The sequence below is a fragment of the Danio rerio genome, chromosome 15 (genome assembly GCF_049306965.1).
Source record: "Danio rerio strain Tuebingen ecotype United States chromosome 15, GRCz12tu, whole genome shotgun sequence".
Lineage (NCBI taxonomy): Eukaryota > Metazoa > Chordata > Actinopteri > Cypriniformes > Danionidae > Danio > Danio rerio.
Window position 1 is genome coordinate 51430946 of NC_133190.1, and position 24055 is coordinate 51455000.

General features: G+C 39.3%; 2 protein-coding genes and 1 long non-coding RNA gene across 38 annotated transcripts in view; 1 reads left to right on the forward strand and 2 right to left on the reverse strand.

Annotated features, from left to right (window-relative positions):
• The first annotated feature begins 1235 nt into the window (after positions 1–1235).
• LOC141377948 (uncharacterized) lies at positions 1236–5106 on the forward strand. The gene is made up of 2 exons (XR_012391162.1): positions 1236–2320; positions 2425–5106. It is a non-coding gene; the product is annotated as an uncharacterized lncRNA (long non-coding RNA).
• zmp:0000000529 lies at positions 4998–20044 on the reverse strand. Of its 2 annotated transcripts, XR_012391161.1 has the most exons (5): positions 19669–20044; positions 16255–16437; positions 10898–12220; positions 7376–8123; positions 4998–6692 (listed from the first exon to the last, which is right to left on the reverse strand). XR_012391161.1 is itself a non-coding variant. In XM_009292005.5 (4 exons), the coding sequence occupies exons 1-4, from the start codon at positions 20020–20022 to the stop codon at positions 8064–8066; spliced, it is 1920 nt and encodes a 639-aa protein (XP_009290280.3). In that variant the 5' UTR covers positions 20023–20044; the 3' UTR covers positions 6411–8063. The 2 variants fall into 2 exon arrangements, 1 of the variants encoding a protein (XP_009290280.3); XM_009292005.5 differs by having other exon boundaries at positions 6411–8123.
• A 2875-nt stretch (positions 20045–22919) lies between these two features.
• The window catches only part of map4k1 (mitogen-activated protein kinase kinase kinase kinase 1), a 78739-nt gene continuing 77603 nt past the window's right edge, over positions 22920–24055 (reverse strand). For 17 of the 35 annotated variants that reach the window (XM_073924176.1, XM_073924171.1, XM_073924177.1 and 14 more), the window contains one exon: positions 22920–23947. In XM_073924176.1, the coding sequence (XP_073780277.1) occupies positions 23854–23947 (94 nt within the window). In that variant the 3' untranslated portion in view covers positions 22920–23853. The remainder of the gene's footprint in view (positions 23948–24055) is intronic. The other 18 variants (XR_012391159.1, XR_012391157.1, XR_012391153.1 and 15 more) reach the window with 2 other exon arrangements.

Consider the following 24055-nt stretch of genomic DNA (forward strand, 5'->3'; position numbering starts at 1 on the left):
TTCCCACAGCTGTACAACAGAACACTGACCATGATCAGCTCAGGTGCTGATAATGTGAGTCTGAATGCACATCACATTTGTCAGCACACTACTGAAAGCAGCAGCAGATAGTTCAGCTCAGATCTGCAGAATACAATAAAGCATCTGAAACTGAACTTCAGAACTGAGACTAGATTACAAACCTGCACTATTCTGTGCTTCTGATTGTCTGTGTTTACATTTCTGTCACGTTTCGTCTGCTGCAAACAGCCCAATTGCTCATCACTGTGCATCTGGTCATGTGGCGTGTTGTTAAAACACCGGGTTACAGTGTGACCTGCTCACCTAATGTTTACACTCCTAATATTTATAATATTTGCTCATTAATAACCTCATGGGGAACTCTGAATCTGCATCTCATTTCAGAGTCTGCTACTGTCCACCAGAGGGCGCATTTCAGTCATGGATGCATGCGCTCACAACCTTCCAGACTGGATGAATGCAATACGCTGTTTTCCACCATCTGGCAACCCAGAGTGCTGAAATCTAATCAGCTGAACTGGCATTGGGCGGGTTACAGAGACCAAAACAAAGACAGCCGCTCCGGCACGTAACACACATGATCACAGCAGGATATCTGACTTCAGCATTGTGTTTCAGATAAACATGCATGTTCACTGAGCACGATTCTGAATATCTGCACACAGATGATGCTGTTTATATGACGCAGAATAGACAGAAACTCTCATACAGCACCTTTAAGTGGCTGTAAACAATTTATTTGAGTTGAATTTAAACAAATAAATTTAAACTAAATTTAAATAGTTTAAATCCAACCAATGGAAATTATTTGCAATTGGTTGTAGTTTAAATTTTCACACATTTCTTTACAATTAATTGTCAAATTAATTTGTGAAAATTACTTACTACAATTGGTGAAGGTTGATCCTCCACGGTCTCCACCATCTTGCTTGGATTGGGACGTGTGGAGCTGCGCATGGATGGATTTGCTCTTCAGTGTTTGGACTCTCAGCAGTAAAGATTAAACCACACTGAACTGAACTGAACTGAACTTCTGAACAGACACAGCTTCAGCCTACTAGAACTTCTGTGATCAGCTGCCGCGACACAACCTACGTTGTAGATGTGCTAGAGAAATAGAGATGAATCGTATAGTGGCACACACAAACGTGAGAATAAAAGCGTGTCCGCTAGTTTGGTTAATCAACATATGCTATTAAAAACAACACTGCGATGCATGAGGATTTGACGATTTAATAACAGATTCCAATATACAAACTGTATAGTGTGATATTGTTGGCCACGTCAGCAGACTCAGGCATATAACTGTGCTGGATGAGGACACATGCAGAGGAGGTGAACGCAATGTGGACGAATGAAGGAGTGTGTGCTCTTCTTCAGGACACACACACACACACACACACACACACACACACACAGAAAACAGAAAACCAGTGCAACAGTAAAAACACACTCAACCTTCCAACATGATCCACTGATTGGTCCGTTTGCATCATTTCTCCAGTTAATTACAGCTACAGAAACACAAATCCCAAAATATCTGAGATTGAAAAACAAACAAACACACATAAGTCCACATGAAAAAAATACTGCGGTCATTTATAGTAAACACCAGAACCATACTTCAGCTGATCTGCCGCGGTGATGCTGTAGTTGCTTTGGTAACTCAACAACTGAACTGCCATAATATTTATACAGTTGCTACGGTAACAGAACAACTAAAGTAATTCTATTGTGGTAATTCTACAGTTGCTATGGTAACAACTATAGTAACTGATCTGTTGTGGTGATTCTACAGTTGCTATGGTAACAACAACTATTACTGATTTGTTGTGGTGGTTCTACAGTTGCTATGGTAACAACAACTATAGTAACTGATCTGTTGTGGTGATTCTACGGTTGCTTTGGTAACAACAACTATTACTGATTTGTTGTGGTGGTTCTACAGTTGCTATGGTAACAACAACTATTACTGATTTGTTGTGGTGGTTCTACAGTTGCTATGGTAACAACAACTATAGTAACTGATCTGTTGTGGTGATTCTACGGTTGCTTTGGTAACAACAACTATTACTGATTTGTTGTGGTGGTTCTACAGTTGCTATGGTAACAACAACTATTACTGATTTGTTGTGGTGGTTCTACAGTTGCTATGGTAACAACAACTATTACTGATTTGTTGTGGTGGTTCTACAGTTGCTATGGTAACAACAACTATAGTAACTGATCTGTTGTGGTGGTTCTACAGTTGCTATGGTAACAACAACTATAGTAACTGATCTGTTGTGGTGATTCTACGGTTGCTATGGTAACAACAACTATTACTGATTTGTTGTGGTGATTCTACAGTTTCTATGGTAACACAAGAACTATAGTAACTGCTCTGTTGTGGTAATTCTACAGTTGCTATGGTAACAACAACTATAGTAACTGATCTGTCGTGGTGATTCTACAGTTGCTATGGTAACACAACATCAGTAGAAATTTATCTGTTGTGGTGCTTCTACAGTTGCTATGGTAACTACAGTAACACAAACAAATCTATGGGGTATATTACACTACAACACACCAGTTTACTATAGTAAAAGCTGAAGGATGCTCCAGTAGTTATTACAGTGAATAATACAGTGTGCTCAAAGTGTTGATAATGCCATACCATATACAGTATAACACCCCACTACAGTACGGTTTACTATAAATAGTATTTTTTTCATATGTAATGCTACAAAACATGAGAGTTAAGTGTGTAGTTTACACTCGGTCATAATGTAGTGTAACAGGAGGGAATGAATGATGGCGTATGACTTCATATATCTTGGCCACAAGATAGAACACAAAAAGCACATTTCTGCCTGCGGGATCACCGAACAACTTCACTAATCACATTCATCACGCGTAACTACTAGTGCAATGACCTACCTAATGTTACAGCATGCAGACCTCAGAGCTCATGACATGATTTTAGACATACTTTAACCCCTGTGCACTGTTCAGATTGACTCCTCTGTGGTGATGTTGGTGCTGCGTTCGCCCCATTGACTTCCATTATAATCACATTTTATGATTGTAAAGCCAGATAATCCTGCATTCTTGACTGATACTGACTTTCCCTGTTGGGATTAAGAGGTCAATTGTGTCCTTTGTGCTGTTGATCATCAGTTGTCAGCCTTTAGATCGGCCTGTGCTGAAGAGTTTCTGTCTTTAATATGGAGTTCAGTGGAGTAAAACAGCAGATTATAAGCTTGTTTTGCTCTGTAACTAATGATCAACAGTAAATATTACACAGTTTACCTCTTAATCCCAACAGGGAAACCCAGCATCAGTCAAGAATGCATGAGTATCTGCTGTCATGCTTTACAATCAATAAATGTGATTATAATGGAAGTCAATGGGTCAAACACAGCACCAACATCACCAAAGAGGAGTCAATCTGAACAGAGTGTTGTGAAATCCCCAAGCATTTTCCCCAAATATGTGTCAAAATAAAGATTTAACAAAAGATCATCACATTTGCTGATACACAGAGAAAGTTGTGGTCAAATTAAGACTCAAAACGACCCAACAGCACAAAAGGGTTGATGTTTATCCTTCACTCAAGCACTGATGCTTATGTTTGTGATCTCTGTGTGATTGAGGCAGAAGTCTGCATGTGGTAACGCTTTTCTAACACACTCCTGACCCTGAATCTCTGACTCTGATGATCAAATCAAGCTGTAAATGTGCAAAGTTCTGCAAGAGGCAAAGCGGGTGTGAGGAACAGCGCCTACTCCATGCTACAAGAGTTACATCTGTCTATTAAACTACTGAGCTTCTCTCTGCAATCACTCGCTGAAGCTTGTTTACCACTGAACATTGATCAAATGTGGACATTTAATCCAATATTTCACTGCATGAACTAATCCGTGAGATGAAAGTTGAGAATGTGGAGAAATTGTAAACTGTGTTTCCTCCAAGTTGCGAGTTTTATATCTTGCGATCCTGAAATGTAACTCTTCGTTAGAATTCTGAGATTACAGAATTATGGATGTTTTATTTCTGAATCCTATAGTTCTGATGTTTATATAGTTAAGATGTTAATATTAATTAGATTTAGTTTGGCAAAATCTGAACATAACGTTATTTTGTTGTTCAATAACGGCGTGAAATGACATTGATTTTAGGTTGTTTTAAAAAGTAACCAAAATCCAACGTCGACCCATCATCTAATACCAACATCATACTGATGTCAAATAATGACATTTACTAATCAGGTATATCAACCAAAATCTAACATCTGATAGACGTCATAGTGGTAATGTCTACACAACGTCAAGCTGTAACATCATTAGATGTTGATATTTGGTTGTTTTTAGGTTGCGTTAGAAAGTGACCAAAATCCAACGTCCAGCCAACATCTTAAACCAGCGTCATATTGACGTCAAATACTGACATTTAATCCTCAGGTATGGCAACCGAAATCCAACATCTGATAGACGTCATAGTGGTAACGTCCACACAACGTCAAGCTCTAACATCATTCTACGTTGATATTTGGTCGAATTTAGGTTGCGTTGCAAAGTAACCAAAATCCAACATTGAGCCAACATCTTAACCCAGCGTCATATTGACGTCAAATACTGACATTGATTCATCAGGTATGGCAACCAAAACCCAACATCTGATAGACATCATAGTGGTAACGTCCACACAATGTCAAGCTCTAACATCATTAGACGTTGATATTTGGTTGTGTTTAGGTTGTTAGAAAGTGACCAAAATCCAACGTCCAGCCAACATCTTAACCCGTCATATTGGCGTCAAATACTGACATCTATTCGTCAGGTATGCCAACCAAAATCCACATCAGATAGACGTCATAGTGGTAACGTCCCCACAAAATAAAGCTGTAATATCATTAGACGTTGATATTTGTTCAAATTTAGGTTGCGTTGTAAAATAACCAAAATCTAACATTGAGCCAACATCTTAAACCAAAGTCATATTGACATCAAATACTGACATTTATTCATCATGTATGGCAAACAAAACTCAACGTCTGATAAACGTCATAGTGGTAACGTCCACACAATTTCAAGCTGTAACATCATTAGACGTCGACATTTGGTCGAATTTAGGTTGCGATGCAAAGTAACCAAAATCTAACATTGAGCCAACAACTTAAACCAAAGTCATACTGACGTCAAATACTGACATCTATTCGTCAGGTTTGGCAAAAAAATCCAACATCTGATAGACGTCATATTGGTAACGTCCACACAACAACAAGCTGTAACATCATTAAACGTTGATATTTGGTTGATTTTAGGTTGCGTTAGAAAGTGACCAAAATCCAACGTCCAGCCGACATCTTAACCCAGCGTCATATTGACGTCAAATATTGACATTTAATCCTCAGGTATGGCAACCAAAATCCAACATCTGATAGACGTCATAGTGATAACATCCACACAACATCAAGCTGTAACATCATTAAACGTTAATATTTGGTTGTTTTTAGGTTGCGTTACAAAGTGACCAAAATCCAACATCGAGCCAACATCTTAACCCAGCGTCATATTGACGTCAAATACTGACATTTATTCGTCAGGTTTGGCAACCAAAATCCAACATGTGATAGACGTCATAGTGGTAACGTCCACACAACGTCAAGCTCTAACATCATTCAGGGAGTCGTACACTGGAAGCGCTGCATTTTAAAATTCTAAACATAGATTTCTACCAGGGTATGCACATCGGCGCCGCAAGTCTGTGATTGTCCACGGCGCTCGGCTATGACTCAGGACCCTGTTTATATTTCTGCCGCATCATAGAGCGCCATCTGCCAAGGGTTTACTTTAAATAAAATTCGAATGTGCGCATCTGGTGTCGATACTTCCAACTGTCATGTGTGTGCCGTGTCGCTGAGCAGCTCATCCGGTGTGCGACCCCCTTTAGACGTTGATACTTCAATGTTTTTAGGTTGTCTCGGAAAGTAACCAAAATGCTATTATCATACACTGGACATTGACGTCGGCCAGATGTTGCATTCTGATGTCAACCTGATTTTCATTTCCAAACAAAATGCAACGTCCCCACAGCGTTGGGGTACAACATCACTCTGACATCCTGTGCCTGCTGAGTTTCTTTAAATTAAGAGTTGTTTCTCATAATTCTCAATTTACACTGAACTGAATTATTTTATTACATGCTTTTCTTCTGGTCTTTTTTTAATGTTTACATGTTTTGTGACTTTGACATTTTTTTTTACCTTCTAATTGTTTATTTAATCAAAATTCAAGATTTACATTTTACATTTATAACTTCTGAGTTATTCCTCATAATTCATTTCTTCCTTCTGAATGATTGTTTAAATCTCACCATTTTCCTTTTTTTAATCCAAAATTCAATTATTTTGTTTTGTTTTAATTTTTTAAACAAAATATTTTATTCTTTCTTCATTAAATCATAGTTTAAGTCTTGTCAATGCTTTTATTGCACTCAGAATTCTTTCTAGATCTCTCATTTCTAGATTTTTATCAGCATTCTGGATTTTCATCATCCAGCTCTGCCGTTTCCTCCGTTGTTTCCTACTAGTTTAATCTTTTACTCTGTAGTTTACACATCTTACTAAGCTTTGAATCTCTGAAGTATTGTCTAGATTTAGGGGCGGCACAGTGTCTCAGTGGTTAGCACTGTGGCCTCACAGCAAGGTCTCTGGTTCGAGTCCCGGCTGGGTCAGTTGGTGTTTCTGTGTGGAGTTTGCATGTTCTCCCCGTGTTGGTGTGGGTTTCCTCCGGGTGCTCCGGTTTCCCCCACAGTTCAAACACATGCGCTATAGGGGAACTGATGAAGTACATTGGCCAGTGTATGAGTGTGTGTGAATGAGTGTGTATGGGTGTTTCCCAGTACTGGGTTGCAGCTAGAAGGGCATCCGCTGTGTAAAACATATGCTCGAATAGTTGGTGGTTCATTCTGCTGTGGCGATCCCCGATAAACAAGCCAAAGAAAATTTTTCTAGATTTCTAAATTCAGTTTTTACTCTTAATTTCTCTCCAGATTTGTAAATTTTCTTTCATTCAGAATTTAAAGCTACAGTTCCCATTTTATTCCGTAAATGTTGAGTGGTTATTTATTTAATCTCAGAGATTGTCAGCCCATTTTTTTGTTGTGGTTATTTTTAATTAAAAGTTTTTACATCTCAATTTTACTTAGTTGATCAATTCCCCTATAGCGCTGGAAACTGGAGGAAACCCACGCCCACACGGGGAGAACATGCAAACTCCACACAGAAACACCAACTGACCCAGCGACAGCACTGGGACTCGAACCAGAGACCTTCTTGCTGTGAAGCCACAGTGCGACACCACTGAGCCACCGTGCCACCTTTATTAAGTTTTTACATCTTATATATGGTTTTGTTTTACTTGAAATTCTCTCCAGATCTCTCTTCCCTAAATTTTTTTTCTCCTTCATCTCAGAACTGCAGTTAAGCAGAGCTCCACCTGTAATACAGAAGTTTTCAGTTTTCATTAGGTTTATTCAGTGGTAAAAACAAGCTTCGCTAGACTAGTGTTTAAGAAATCTCTGCCGACTCTAAACAGTCATATGAGAATGGTGCAAACGTCTGGTCTCCTTCAGCGATGGTGTGTTTGCTTATCAGTAAATGTTAGACATATATATATATATATAAAATCTCTCCTATACCCTGCCTGCACCATTTCTAGACAGCATTGGCCTCGCTGACCGCACATCAGGTAAACGTACGTCACTTTCCCCCCGTCAGCTCGTGAAGCACCAGCACACAACAACAAACCCTCAGTCGCTAAAAACATTCAACGCATCATCAGTCGCCATATATATGTACAATATAGGATCTCCATATATTAACTGTTCAATACATTATAGAGTAGTCTGAACACTATGTACAATAGAAATATACGCTAAAGTCTCGATGGTCGAATAAATAAATAAAAAACAGGATGGCCGTGGCTTCTGCGCTGTTATTGGCTAAGGAAGGGTGTGGTCCGTCTGCAGCAGGGCATCATGGTCCCGTGTTCAGTGGGTTATACCACGGTCCCGCTGGGAGAATTCCCATTCTGTGCTGATAACGGCTGAGATGCATGCTGGAGAACACAGAGACAACACAAGTCAGAACAACACATCTAAAGCATTAAATATTTAATCAGTGTTCTCTTTTCTATAGCTATTACTTCTATATATATTTATATATATTCCATAATTTAGATTTTTATTGATATTAATATTATTTGTTTTATTAATAAAAGCTAGACTTTTTTATGGCATCCAAAATAAATGTTTGTATTTATAATGTGTTCTCTTCTAGATAGATAGATAGATAGATAGATAGATAGATAGATAGATAGATAGATAGATAGATAGATAGATAGATAGATAGATAGATAGATAGATAGAAAGATAGATAGATATACAGCGTGGGCCATTTATATGGATACACCCTATTAAAATGGCAATAGTTTGTGATGTTAGCGTCCTGTTTGTGGCACAATAGTATATGTGAGGGGGCAAACTTTTCAAGATGGATGATGACCATGGTGGCCATTTTTAAGTCGGCCATCTTGGATCCAACTTTTGTTTTTTAATAGGAAGAGGGTCATGTTACACGTCAAACTTATTGGGAATTTCACAAGAAAAGCAATGGTGTGCTTGGTTTTAACGTAACTTTATTCTGTCATGAGTTATTGACAAGTTTCTGAACACTTCTAAAATGTGTTCAGTGTGCTGCCCATTGTGTTGGATTGTCAGTGCAGCCCTCTTCTCCCACTCTTCACACTCTGATAGCAACCCCGCAGGAGAAATGCCAGCACAGGCTTCCAGTATCCGTAGTTTCAGGTGCTGCACATCTTGTATCTTCACCCTCCTGTTTTTTTTTCTTATTCTTCAAATATTTCCCAAAATATGTTGAACAGATTCAGGAATTTTTCACTGTATTTCCAGATTTTTTTCTTCTGGAGAAAGTCTTATTTGTTTTATTTGGGCTAGAATAAAAGCAGTTTTAATTGTTTAAACACCATGTTAAGCTCAATATTATTCACCCCTTCAGCAATATTAGTTTTGGATTGTCTCCAGAACAAACCACTGTTATACAATGACTTGCCTAATTACCCTAACTTCACCCTGATTACCCTAGTGAAGCCACATAGTCAAATATTATGTTCTGTCATCATGGGAAATATAAAACAAATCAGTTATTAGGAATGAGAGCTAAAATGTAGTAATAAAAAATAAGAAACGTGTTTCAGTCAAAGAAAAAGAATCACTATGAGGGGGAAATTTCTTTGGAATTCTCTAATAGATAAAATAAAACAAAAAAATAATAATAAATAAAAAGCTTGGCTCTTACCTGTGTTCCCAACAAAGTTAAAGAATTCCATTTAAATGTAATATCCACCACACCAATGAGACTTATCTAAATTCAGTAATCCTAATTCAAATCGTGTCTTCTGCAACTCAAGCACTGAATAAATTGATCATCTTATTGTCAAATGGCAACACGTTAATGTGTTTTGGTCTAATTTATCCGTCTATTTTTCATCAAATGTAAGTTTAACATTGTGTGATATAATTTGTTACTTTTCTCATGACAAACATAACAGAATTTATAGGCAATTTATTTATTTTATTGGGTAAATATTATATTCACAAATGTACATTTGTGTGTATTTACTTTGATAGTTTGCCTCTGTACCCAATTTTTATTATTGTATTTAAATATTATTATTAATTTTCCTTGTTTATAATTGTACTTGATGTCATCCATTGTTGTGGTTAATATGACTGTATTAATAAAACACAACAAAAAATAATAAATAAAAAATAAAATTAAAAAAAGTTATTAGAAATGAGTTATTAAAACTATTATGTTTGGAAATGCGTTGAATAATAATCTAAATTGGGGAAAAACCAATTTAACAGAGGAGGGTGAATAGTTCTGACTTCAACTGTACACCACCTGACTAAAGTCTTGTTGCCTATCCAAGTCTTACGAACAACAGATAATATCTGCTCTTCTAGTTGCTGATCTGGTGTCAGAAGTGTCTCTATGAAAGGTGAAGGCCTCTAGATTTTGCTGATTTGAGCTCAATAAATCTGATCATGTCTTGATGTTGACTGATTTGATGAGGACAGTGCGCTCTGACTCTGCTCAGACTAAAGTCTCATCACTGAACAGAAATAATGTCCAGTATAGAATATAAAGTCCTGCTGCAGTGGAGACAGAATGAAGATTGTGTCTGACTCCATCATGAGCTTGGAGGACTGCATCCATACATCTCTGACATGACCCACATCACTGATTAATAAAGTCATCTGGAATGAAGAAGAAAGCTTCAGCAGGATCCCAGAGTTCATCAAGAGTCTCTGTGTTCATCTTCAACACCTCCTCCTTCATCAGCTCAATAATGTTGATATCTGGTGACTGGGCTGGCCAATCCTGGAGCACTCTCTGCTTTCAGGAGCTTTGATGTGGAGGCTGAAGTATGAGCAGGAGCGCTATCCTGCTGGAGAATTGTCCCTCTCCTGTGGTTTGTAATGTAATGGGCAGCACAGATGTCTTGATACCTCAGGCTGTTGATGTTGCAGATCTCTCGCACGCCTCCATACTGAATGACCCCAAACCAATTTCTCCTTCACCAAACTTTAACTGCAGTATTGGTGATGATTGGGATGCAGATTAACAGATGATCCAGCAGAGAAATCCACCTTCTGCATCTTTTACACATCATCAACTAGAGACCAGTTACTATCTGTACTTACAACTGGAGGATCCAGCACAAGACTTGTGTCAGGTAGTGTTTACATTACATAAATACAGTGTAATTGATCAGGTAAATGCCTGCATACAGTATGATGGACTCACCGTTTTCCCGGGTCGCGCCCATGTGCAGATGAGCCCCTCCTGGCAGGCGGTGATGATGCAGTCGTTCATGAACACCAGGACGGTGAGGCGCTCGTGGGCGATCTTCTTACACACAAGCGGCTCCAGCAGCGGCACCTCGTTCATACGTGGGCACAGCGTGGTCCCCAGCACTTTGGCGCCATCTAGCCGGCTGCTGCGCGGCGCTACGTTGATCTTGTCGTTGCTCTTGCTGATGTTCCCCAGGCTGTGATATCGCTTGTGCTCCTTTTCTCCGCCCACGCCTGACTTGTCTGATTTACGCTCTTGTAGAGACAGCGTGGCGAAGCGGCCGATGCTGAACGGCGTGACAGTTCCGCTGCTGCTAACTGTTCCCGTGCTCTCCGGCGCCCCCTGGCTTTTGGAGGTGTTAGCCACTGCTGGATGCGGCAGGGAGTTTGAGCGCGACAGCGAGCGCGGTAAAGGCAACGGCAACGTAGATGCCGTCTGAATAGACGGATGATGATGTCCTTCAACAACACTGCCACTGTTAGACGTGGCAACCGTCGGACCGAATGTATTCGTGAGTGCTCTAGAGAGCGGAAGTCGCGGATATAAAACATCATCCGTTAGATCCCACAAACAAAACTGCGTATCCTGTCCGACCGACCCGAATCTATACGAAACGGACGCCGCTCCTCCCTTTGAGCTGTGTCTGGATAGTCGTGAGAGCGTACTACTGGTTCGCACACGCCCGAAGTGCAGCGCCCCCTGCTGGAGATCCTCATCGCTGCCGCTCAGCTCCATCGGCTCCTCATCCTCCAGATTGGTGGTGAACGGATCGAACGCCACCACATTCACCCAAGACTTGTGTCCGTGTCCTCGAGCGACCACACGACTCTCAGAAAACGACCACACAGTCACTAAATCATCCTCTCCGCCGGTTGCCAGATATTTCCCGTCAGGGCTCCAGGAGACGCAGAGAAGTCCGCCGAAGTAGCTCTTCATGACGCCCTGCAGCTCCATGGAGTCGAAGTGGAAGACTCTCAGACAGCCGTCCTGACCCACGCAGGCTACATGTACGCCGTCAGGTGAGAAGGCGAACTCGTTCAGACCGCCCTCTCCGACGACCCAGCGCAGTAACGGGTTGCGGGGTGTTTTGGTCTTGCAGGAGTAGACGGAGAAGCCCTCGCCCTGCCGCAGCAGACAGTACTGTGGGGCCGTGGTGCCGCACGGATGCTCCACGTTATACAGGTACAGGTGCCCGCTGGCGTGCGAGGCCAGGAACAGATTCTCTGACTTGGGCAGCCACTTCAGACACGTCACCTTGGATTTGTCGATCAGCCTCTGGGAAAACACAAACACATACAGTTGAAGTCTGAATTATTCACCCTGCTGTGTGTGTATATATATATATGTGTGCAATTCCAGAGAGACGAACACGTCTAATCATAACAGTGTTAATAACTCATCTCTAATCACTGATGTGTTCCTCTTCACCATGATGACAGCACATCATATTAGACTAGATCTTCTTCAAGACACTAGTGTTCAGCTTACAGTGACATGTAAAGGCTTCACTAGGGTAATCAGGGTAAAGTTAGGGTAATTAGGCAAGTCATTGTATAACAGTGGTTTGTTCTGGAGACAATCCAACACTAATATTGCTGAAGGGGGGAATAATATTGAGCTTAACATGTGTTTAAACATTAATAACTGCTTTTATTCTAGCCCAAATAAAACACATCAGACTTTCTCCAGAAGAACAGATATTAGAGGAAACACTGTCAACAACTCCTCAATCTGAGAAACAGCATTCGGGAAATATTAGTATATATTAGTAAAATATTAGTAAAAATTATATATAAAATATTAAAAATGAGTAAATGTGTTATTTGTGCTCTGTTTGTGTTTCTCTCTCTCTCTCTCCTGTATCTGCTTTCATTATTTTCAGGTTCCATTCATTGGTCAATTCCGCTGTCAGTCATTACCTCCCCGTTACGTCATTCGTACATTTCATCACATCCAATAAGCAAAGACCACCCATCATGAAAGCGTGCACCAGACCCTTCACCAGCCCTTCCCTTTTCTTTTTCCTCTTGTTTGTGTTTATTGCGTTGCGTTGCGAAAGAGCCCTGTCTAACTGTATATTTTGTTGTTGCTTGTTTCTTTGTTCACGTTATCCGTCCGTTATCTCATTCCATTTTCTTAGTTCGCGTTGTTTACGAGGCTTCGATGGATGGGTGGACGGACGGACAGATGGAGAGATGGTTGGATGGATGAATGGATAGATAAATGGATGAATATATAGATAGATGGATGGATAGATAGATAGATAGACAGACAGACTGACTGATTGATTGATTGATTGATTTAGTTTGGGTCTCTACTGCCAGCTCTCCTGTTTTTCCCTGTCTGTGTATTTGTCTCAGTGTTGCATATATTGTAAACAGGATATTTTTGCCTTATTAACTTTTCTTTATTTTGATTAATTTGCTGTTTTTGTTCACATTTGGGTATTGTAAATAAAGTATATACAAATTGTAGAAAATATAATTCATTTTTCAGAGTTATCCTTGATTCTCTATTACGATGTTGTGTATGTTTTGCCTCAAGAGATGTTAAATCATTTACCTTACAGTCGTTCTTTACTCTATGTTTTTTAATATTTTGTATGCTTGGTCAAATTATATGCTAACCGAAACTGGCCTGTAAGGAGATGTATTTTGCATACTAATGATGCATTATGCAGAAAAAGCTATCTTGAACAAGAAAGACGCAGCAGAAACAATAAAAATAACATGCGTCTCTCGCCTCTGATTTCCTGTGTAACCATTTATGAAAACATATTGGAGCCTATGGAGGTCTCTAAGCATGTGCATCAACTGGTCCAGTTCTTCTGTGCAGAAAAGAGGAACTAGAGATGGTGCAGAAAAGCTGACAGAGACAACCCGCCTTCTCCTTCTTCTTTGTATATAAACTGGGTCTTTAGTCTTAAGAGAACACTCGCAGAGTGCCTGGTGTGTTCTCTTGGATAGCATTGTATAACCAATAGGACACATTTGTGCGACCCAGGGCCCTAATTGAATTATTCATTTGTACTTAATAAATTACTAATATTTTTAAAATCGATCTCCGCCTCCTGAGTTTGTATTGAACATGCATGGAATGGATTATAAATTCCAACAATATATGTGTGTGTGTGTGTGTGTGTGTGTGTGTGTGTGTGTGTGTGTGTGTATTTTGATTGTTCAATTATTGTGTTCATTTTTTTTTACTATTTTAAAAATGTTTTTGAAAAATATAAACAAATTTAATGAAGATCAATTCGATTAGTTTTCCTATTGTTTATTTAGTAAGAAAAAAAAAGTGTATCAGGATAAGAATGAGCTGACAGGATCATGATGTTAATTTGATGAATATAGTTGTTGTTTATTATTATGGATTGTTAGGAGATTTAGGATTAAATCAGCATGTTTCTTATTCCATTTCAGACACACATGAGTTGAATTGTTTTGTTTTGTTTATTAACTGTAGTCATTTAATTCTATTGTTGGAAACGGTCTAAAATAAAGTCTAACATGTGGAGCTTGTGGTTCAGGTTTTGTCATTTTCACATTATACTTGACTAGTTACACTTTTAGCTGTGAAACATAAAGATGCACATTGATTACAGGTGTTTAAATGAATTACAAGCTTTTTCTCAGCAGTAATCCTCAATAAAGTGTGTGACCTAAAGAACTTTTCTTCGATTGACAAACTCAAACTGCCTCCAGGAAATTACCAAATATTAGTGACTGTTTGAGGTTTTCTGCTCAAACACCCGACACTTCTGTGCATTCTTCCTGTTTTCATACAAATGATGGAGAAAGCAGCTTTACAATAATCATGTCCAACTGATCAATGTTTCATCATTAACTCTGATGACATCTGGAGTGTGTGATATTGACAACAACATCGCAATATTTTCTGGGATTTTATTGAAAAAGCATGATTAGAGAAAAAATTGCTGAGTGTGTTGTTTTACACAGCTCCACTCTTTCACAATCTTCATCTTCTGTGCTTTCAGTTATTATAAAATATAATTTTACAACAAGATCAAATTGATATTTAACGTTTATTGACATTTTTAACTTTATAAATCCATTTTTCTAAAAGTGTGCATCATCTTTTGAGTCAAATTCTTACACTTAATCTGTCAAAAACTATTAATAATAATAATAATTAATAAATAATACATTTTAGCCATTACCAAACAAATGAAATCATCATCTTTGCAGAAGCTGCAGATGAACTAGCATTTAGATGTACACTCACTGGCCACTTTATTAGGTACACCTGTCCAGCTGCTCATTAATGCAAATTTCTAATCAGCCAATCACATGGCAGCAGCTCACTGCATGTCGGCATGTAGACATGATCAAGAGGATCTGCTGCAGGTCAGAGCGAGCATCAGAATGGGGAAGAAAGGGGATTTAAGAGACTTTGAACGTGGCATGGTTGTTGCTGCCAGACGGGCTGCTCTGAGTATTTCAGAAACTGCTGATCTACTGGGATTTTCACGCACAACCATCTCTAGGGTTTACAGAGAATGCTCCGACAAAGAGGAAATCTCCAGTGAGCGGCAGTTCTGTGGGGGCAAATGCCTTGTTGATGAGGCCAGAGGTCAGAGGAGAATGGCCAGACTGGTTGCAGCTGATAGAAAGGCAACAGTAACTCAAATAAGCACTCGCTACAACCGAGCTCTGCAGAAGAGCATCTCTGAACACACAACACGGCCAACCTTGAGGCGGATGGGCTACAGCAGCAGAAGAGCACACCGGGTGCCGCTCCTGTCAGCTAAGAACAGGAAACTGAGGCTACAATTCACACAGACTCACCAAAACTGGACAATAGAAGATTGGAGAAACGTTGCTGCTCTGATGAGTCTCCATTTCTGCTCACACATTCAGATGCTCGGCTCACAATTTGGCCTCAACAACATGAAAGCATGGATCATCCTGCCTTGTATCAGCGGTTCAGGCTGGTGGTGGTGGTGTAATGGTGTGGGGGAGATTTTCTTTGGGTCCATTAGTACCAATTGAGCATCAACGCCACAGCCTACCTGAGTATTGCTGCTGACCATGTCCATCCCTTTATGAGCACAGTGTCTCCATCTTCTGATGGCTACTTCCAGCAGGATAACGCAGCATGTCATAAAGCTCAATCATCTCAGATTCGGTGTTATATTTTTTATCTGCGACAACAATGTCGACTTCTGTAAAGACGTGTTTGGACAACTTCTGAATGCAGAATTATCTAAACACCTGAGATTTCTCTGCTTGAAAGACTGAATGGAGGATTTAGTGGTATGTGTGTGTGTGTGTGTGTGTGTGTGTTACCTCCTCGTTGAAGAGTTTGCTGGTCTCCTTCTTAATGGGGTCGAGGTACTGCACTTGCCCTGCAGAGAAGCCCACGATCAGGGCCACGCTGTCCGCCGTCGCTGAGAACTGGTTGAAGTCGTGACAAGTGGGCTGAGTGCCCTTATAGATGCGCTTGTCTATCGGCTTACTGAGATCCACTGCCTGCAGAGAGAGAGAGAGGCGCACACACACACACACACACACACACACACACACGCACACACACACACACACACACACACACACACACACACAGAGATACACAAAAAAACACGCAAACATTAATACACACAAATATTTAGTCGTATACACAGATACACAGAGATAAAACAAACACACACATACAGGTACACACAGATACAAACACACAAACACACACAGATAAACATACACGGACACACGGATGTATTTTCAGTTGTGTTGCCATAGCAACTGTAGAATCACCACAACAGATCAATTACTGTAGCTGTTGTGTTACCATAGCAACTGCAGAATCAGATCAATTCAGGTATTGTACTACAGCACGGTTCAAAAACACTACAGCGTTTGCTTTAAATTGCTAGTGTTTTTCCATGTAAGACAAACTGCATTATGTAGACAAAAAATATTAACACTCTTCTAGTAAAACTATAATATAAATATAGTTTATAGTTTAACTAAAAAACAATAATTAAAAAATAATAATAATAAATTAAAAAATATATATATATATATATACACACACACACACACACACACACACACACACACACACACACACACACACACACACACACATATATATATATATATATATATATATATATATATATATATATATATATATATATATATATATATATATACTTATATAACACATTTTTTACATCAAAATCATACATATTGTTCCTTTAAATTTTATCTAAACGTAATAGTTGTCAGTATAATACACAGATCAGTACACTGAGAGATCAGGGGTCTGTTCTTTGTACGTGGATTACTCATTTAGCTGGATTTGGTTATTGACGATTTGACATGATCCAGACTTATGATATGACTTGATGTCTTAGCAACAGTTCAGGTGGCTCAAACCTGCTTGGGAGCAGATTCATTTCATATAAACAGGATTAGATCAGGTCAGTTCAAGCTAAGATAATACTGAAAGTATTTACCAAATATTGTTACATAAATACAATAAATACAATAAATTTGTTACAGTAGGTGCATACACTTGGGAAAATAGTAAATATATATTTTTACTATATATACATAAATATATATATAAATATAAATAAATAAATATATATATATATATATATATATATATATATATATATATATATATATATATATATATATATATATATATATATATATATATATATATATATATATATGTATATATGATAAAAAATATAGATATTAATAAAACTCGGAAATAAAAGTACCCAGACTGCCACCTGGTGGTTCAAAGAGAAAATGTATTGATATGAACATTTTAATACAAACGCGTACATGTGCAATATTCCACAAGTGGCACAGTAGGTAGTGCTGTCGCTGGGTCAGTTGGGGTTTCTGTGTGGAGTTTGCATGTTCTCCCTATGTTATCGTGGGTTTCCTGTGGGTGCTCCAGTTACCCCCACAGTCCAAACACATGCGGTACAGGGGAATTGGGTAAGCTAAATTGTCCGTAGTGTATGAGTGTGAATGAGTGTGTGTGGATGTTTCCCATTGATGGGCTGCGGCTGGAAGGGCTGCGTAAAAATGTGCTGGAAAAGTTGGCGGTTCATTCCGCTGTGGCGACCCTGGATTAATAAAGGGAGTAAGTTGAAAAGAAAATGAATGAATGAATTTATAGAGTCATGCAAATGTTTTAACTGCGAATATGCCTTTAATTTGATACTTTGCAAAGGTTGCAGACACCTTTACCGATATCAAAATGCTTTTTTGATGCAAAAATATTTATAGTTATACCTTATACGGATTAAAAAAAACCTGAGTAGGCCTAGGCTACTACAATAAAGAAGATCTTCTCTAAATGTAGAACTAAGTACACTGATATGCATTGAAATACATGACGAATACTCTTGACACATGACAGTGCTAATTTGATGTAATTTTGCTCAGATGGATAAATGAATATTAATCAGATGATGTCATCACGCTGCTGTGCCGTCAGCCAATCACTGCATTGCTGATCATGATTTGGAGGATGGATAGATCTGTCCTTCACAACACACGCAGCGATCTCAGATCAGTTCATCCAGACATTTTAATCTGATTCACGAACTTGTTTGAAGAACCAAATTAGCCAGAGACCAGTTATCAAGATGTACAGATCCAGGATCTGCCAAATAATCTTAGATCATTTACGCGAGGTTAATATATGTATATAATAAATTACATACAAAAATATTTACATTTCACTTCCATAAAAATCATCCCATTCAATCTAAAGTAATAGTGAAACTGGTAAAATTATATTTATATGACATATATTATATTATACTATATTAAATTATTTATTATTATATTATATTTTATTATTTAATATTATATTATTTTATTATATTATTTTATATTTTATTATATTAATTATATTAAGAGGGAATTTTTTTTATTAAAGTAAAGATGATCTAAAAAGTAAATTTACATATATTTAATAATAAATATTAAATATGTGTTTAAAAATTCTGCAGACTGTTGTAAAATATTAACTATATTTTATGCAATACTTAAATATTTTAATAAATGCATTAAGTTCCAAATCTTTGATTATTTATTGAGTATTTAATTATTCTTTAGTATTTACTTAAGATTATATAATGACTACATTTCCAAATGTTTATTAAAATGAACATTTTGTTAAAAATAAATCAACAAAATGAAGAACAGACCCCAGCAGTGATTTACTCCAGTATTATTGTGCTTTTTGCTTTTTTCTACTACTACGTCATGTATTTTTATATGTTCTGTTTAATGTAAACATCACAAATGCTTTTGCTTTACATATGTAACGCCAATAAAGCAATTTTGAATTTAATTATCTGGGATTTAATTATATACACAAATGTAAACAAAGCACATCTCAGAACCGCAGTCAGTCTGAATTAAACACACACCCAATTCATTTCATGTGAACATAATAATTGTCAGCAGCTCTACACACAGATCAGCACGCTGAGAGAACTGCAGTGATTTGATTTGCTCACTGTCATTTGTTTTCATATGTTCTGCTTAATGTAAACATCACAAATGCTTCAGCATCACACATGCAACGCCAACCAAGCTGTGTAGAGCTGCTGTGAACTGATTTATCAGTGATTTAATTCTAGACGCGAATGTAAACAAAGCACATCTCAGAACACACACACACACACACACACACACACACACACACACACACACACACACCTTCTTGATGTTGGTGTAGGTGTAGAAGTAGAGTTCTCTGCCGATATTGAAGCACACGCGCTCGGACTCCTCGCTCGGGTCCTCCGGCTTCAGCTTGACCATCGACACCCGTACTGGAGGCAGGAACCCCGGGGAGGAGTTGGCGGCGGCCCCGGGCCCCTGCACCAGCCCCCCCACACCGGCAGCGCCGCCCGGGATGGAGCCCGCGCCCGCCGTGACACCGGTCGGCCCCCGCGGCAGCCCGGCCCGCTGCTGGGAGTCGGAGAGGGTGAGCAGCTTGTAAAATCCCTCGCGGGTCCGGAACTGAGACTTAATCTCATTGATATCCTTCAGCGCGCCTCCATCCGCGGCCATCTTCAGTCCGCGCGCCGCACAGGAAGCGCCGAGCCCCTGACCTGGAAATAATGCGGGAAAACTACAAACAAGATGGAGGAGGATGCTGATGCTGATGCTGATGCTGAGGAGAGACGAGGATGATGATCTCTGCATCACATCTATCTAGCTTTATGGATACAGTCGGATAGACACAATTAAAAACAAAAGTATGTAAAATATATCCCTAAATAAGCAGTTTTCCTCATTTTGTGATTCAAGTTTTTATTTTTCCCAGTTTATTTCTGCTTCTGAGCTGCATTGTGGGATATTGATCTTTCCTCCAACAACTTTTAACCTCGGAAAGTTAGAAAAAGTGACTTTTATTGTCATGTGTACTAGTACTATTATGTAGCCTATTAGTGCTGAAAAATCCAGCTTAAACCAGCCTAGGCTGGTTGGCTGGTTTTAGAGAGGTTTTTGGCCATTTACAGCCTGGTTTGCTCTGGTCTGGCTGAAAATGACCAGCTAAATCCAGCTAAAACCAGCTGGTTTTAGCTGGTCATCTCCCAGCCTGGAAATAGAAATGGCCAAAACCCCTCTAAAACTAGCCTGGTTGACCAGCTAAAACCAGCCAACCAGCCTTGGCTGGTTTAAGCAGTTTTTTTCAGTAGGGTGTGCAGTGCTATATTGTGTGTGTGGGTGTATATTACGCTACTGCTACAGAAACCTCGTAATAAACAGCACATTTACTGCTATTTAACACACTTAATTCACATAACACACTTATTTCTCTGCATATTATTTCTTATATTCAGAGATGGCGAATGTACACTCCTCCTTTACTCGAGTAGAAGTACAGACACTCCTGTTTAAAATGACTCTGGGAAAAGCTGAAGAACTGACGGCACTTATCTGCTCAAGTAAAAGGAAAGAAGTACTGCTTTAAACATGTACTTAAGTAAAAAGTACCCAATACTACTACATGTTTTAGTTTCACTGGGTGGGTAAATGTCCGGTCTCCCCCCATGTGTCATCATCCTGACATCCTCACAGCGTTCATCATGTAGTTTTGTGGCTGTTGGATCAAAACAACAGCTCCCATTCATGATCACTTAAAATAATTCTGTAGGCCTGTCTATCTTTATAAATAATGTCTTACATTTTACTCTGAATTCTGTTTAAAATATATTGGATTCTTTACATTTTATATTTGATTTTTTTTATTGAATATTTTGAAAATATATGTTTTTTCAAGAGTTCACCCTCAGCTGATGGTTGATTATAAAGCCTGTTCATCATGCTGTCCCGGGAGAGAGACCTGAGCTCATGAGATCCTCGAGCCCGGGGCTCCCTCCCGTTTGCTGGGCGAGAGGGGAGTTTGAGCTGTGGTAGATGTTGAGACTCTCCTGCTGTAGTAGCTGATGAACAGATAGTGCCCTAGTAGCAAAGAATTCTGGCCCAGATTTGGCATAAAGCTGGGACATCAGGCATTCATCCAGCACTGGCATACAGCATGTGGGCCAACCATGGCCTGGGTTTGGCAGAGGTGGCACCGTCTATAATGCGGCACACAAGATTTGGGCCAGATGTAAAACGTAGTATTTGGCCCAGATTTTAAATTTGATTGTGGGCCACGTGAGTTTGGCCAGTCTTGACCCACATTTAAAATACATAAAAATATTTTTTGATTAAATAAATCAATTCTACCAATCACGTCACTGAGAAAAAACAAGGCCCATAGTGTGCCTAAAGCGCAACGCTTCATAGGTTTATTAATTTCATTGCAATCGTGACACACCAACCTTACTGGCCCAGTTCAGGCCCAGTTATGAGTTATTAACTTAGCTGAGACTTGGCCCAGATATGGTCCGTGTTTGGCCCTTGTCTGGAAGCCAGATTTATTCCAGTCATGTACCGTAATTCACTGCGGCATGTGGGCCAAGCAAAACCTGATTGTGTGGGCCAGAGCTGGGCCAGAGAAATTTTGGGTGATCGCTCTTAAGAGATAACTACTGACTAGCAGCATGTCTATGTGCTGATGTGGATTGATAAATAAACTTAAGCTGCATGTTTTTGGATGGTGGATGGAAACCGGGGAACCCGGGGAAACACACGTGAGCACGGGGAGAACGTGTAAACTCCACACAGAAACATCACCTGGCATGGTAAGGACTGGAACCAGTGATGTTCTTGCTGTGAGGCAACAGTGCTAACCACTGGGTCACCGTGCCGCCCATCTAGGAAAGCAGGAGGAGTAGAGGTGGAAGGGGGGATTCTTCAAAACCAAGATGGCTGTGATGTGGAGCTGAGGGTATTTATAGTGGCTCAGGAATCGTCTGATTGGTGAATCATACATTGAATAATGCGGGACCAGCTGTGATCAATCATAATCACGTGATCCTCTCCACATTAGTGTAGAAATAAACGTCACAAAGTACAGATATTAGTGTAAAAATGTAAGAAGTAAAAGTGAAAAGTTGTCAGGAAAATAAGTAGTGGAGTAAAGTACTGATACTTCCCATCTCTGCTTATCTTATTTCAAACCACTAAAATGTCAACATCCCATGATGCAATTCACCACCGAAAACAAACACAAAACACACTGAAGAAACGGATCATTACAGATATTATTTCTGCCGTGTATCTCCAGCGCTCTGGTACAGTTGGATAGACACAATTAAACAACCGTTTTCACCCTGCTTTGACTTTTAATTTGTCGAATACTTTAACGTGAAGCGAAGTTTAACAGAGCAAGCCAACTATACTAATCTATTGTACAGATACTGTTTATCTAGTTTTGTTTTTTCAACCATATTGTACAGTGTGTGTGTGTCTGTGTGTGTGTGTGTGGCTTTATTCCAGTGGACATACAGTATAATGGTCGATATTTACTGGTGTATATACTGTGCAGGTGAAGCAGTTCTACGCTTTCCATGTCAAACACAAACTGCTTTATTCAATAATTCAATAATTCAATAATTCACAACAGATTCTCCAAAACCAGACGGACATTCAGTTTCCAGTGATCTTCAGCAGATAATACACACACACACACACACACAGATATACAAATACACACATCCATACTCACATCAATTAAACACGCACACACTTTGAATACATGTACACACATAAACACTTCAGATGCACACACATATATACACACACCTCAGATATACAAACACATATTTCAGATATACACACACACACATACCCGAGATACACACCCCAGATACACACACACACACCTCAGATAAACACGCACATCTCAGCTACACACATCAGATAAACACACACACAAACACACACACACACACAAATCTCAGATAAACACACACATTTCAGATACACACATACACACCTCATATGTGTACACACACACCTCAGGTACACAACTCAGATAATAAGATAAAGACACACCTCAGATAAACACACATCTCGGACACACACATACACACACCTCAGATACACACCTCAGATAAACACACATCTCGGACACACACATACACACACCTCAGATACACACCTCAGATAAACACACATCTCGGATACACACATCACAGATACACACCTCAGATAAACACACACCTCAGATACACACATATACACACATACACCCACTTCAAAAACACAGACACACACACACACACACACACACACACACCTCAGATACACTGTGCAGTTTCACATCTTCACAATCCTTTATTCTGTGTGATTTATGAGGCGTTCTCCTTGTGGAGACAAAACAAGCCTTACACACACACACACACACACACACACACACACACAGCAGACGTCTGCATGGTCTTCATGATCTCCTGTTTACTGCAAAGTAACGTTAGTAACAGTCTCTCGGTCAGTTGCTGTTGCTCAGGAGATAGGGGCGGAGTCAGTCGTCTCCAGCACGTACAGATTACAGAGTCCTGATTGGTCGTCACACATTCGCTTCTCCATGACAACAGTTCTGTTGATTCAAATATACATTGATATTGAGTGTGTGTGTGTGTGTGTGTGTATTCAAGTTAGTATTTGTGTGTGTGAGAAAGAGGTGTGTGTAGGTTCAGATAAATGT

Coding starts and splice junctions, on each gene's coding strand:
- zmp:0000000529 (XM_009292005.5), bottom strand. CDS start 20,022: ATGGCCGCGGATGGAGGCGCGCTGAAGGATATCAATGAGATTAAGTCT. Junction 16,438..19,668: donor CCTACACCAACATCAAGAAG/GTGTGTGTGTGT, acceptor CTCTCTCTGCAG/GCAGTGGATCTCAGTAAGCC. Junction 12,221..16,254: donor GCAAACTCTTCAACGAGGAG/GTAACACACACA, acceptor GTGTTTTCCCAG/AGGCTGATCGACAAATCCAA.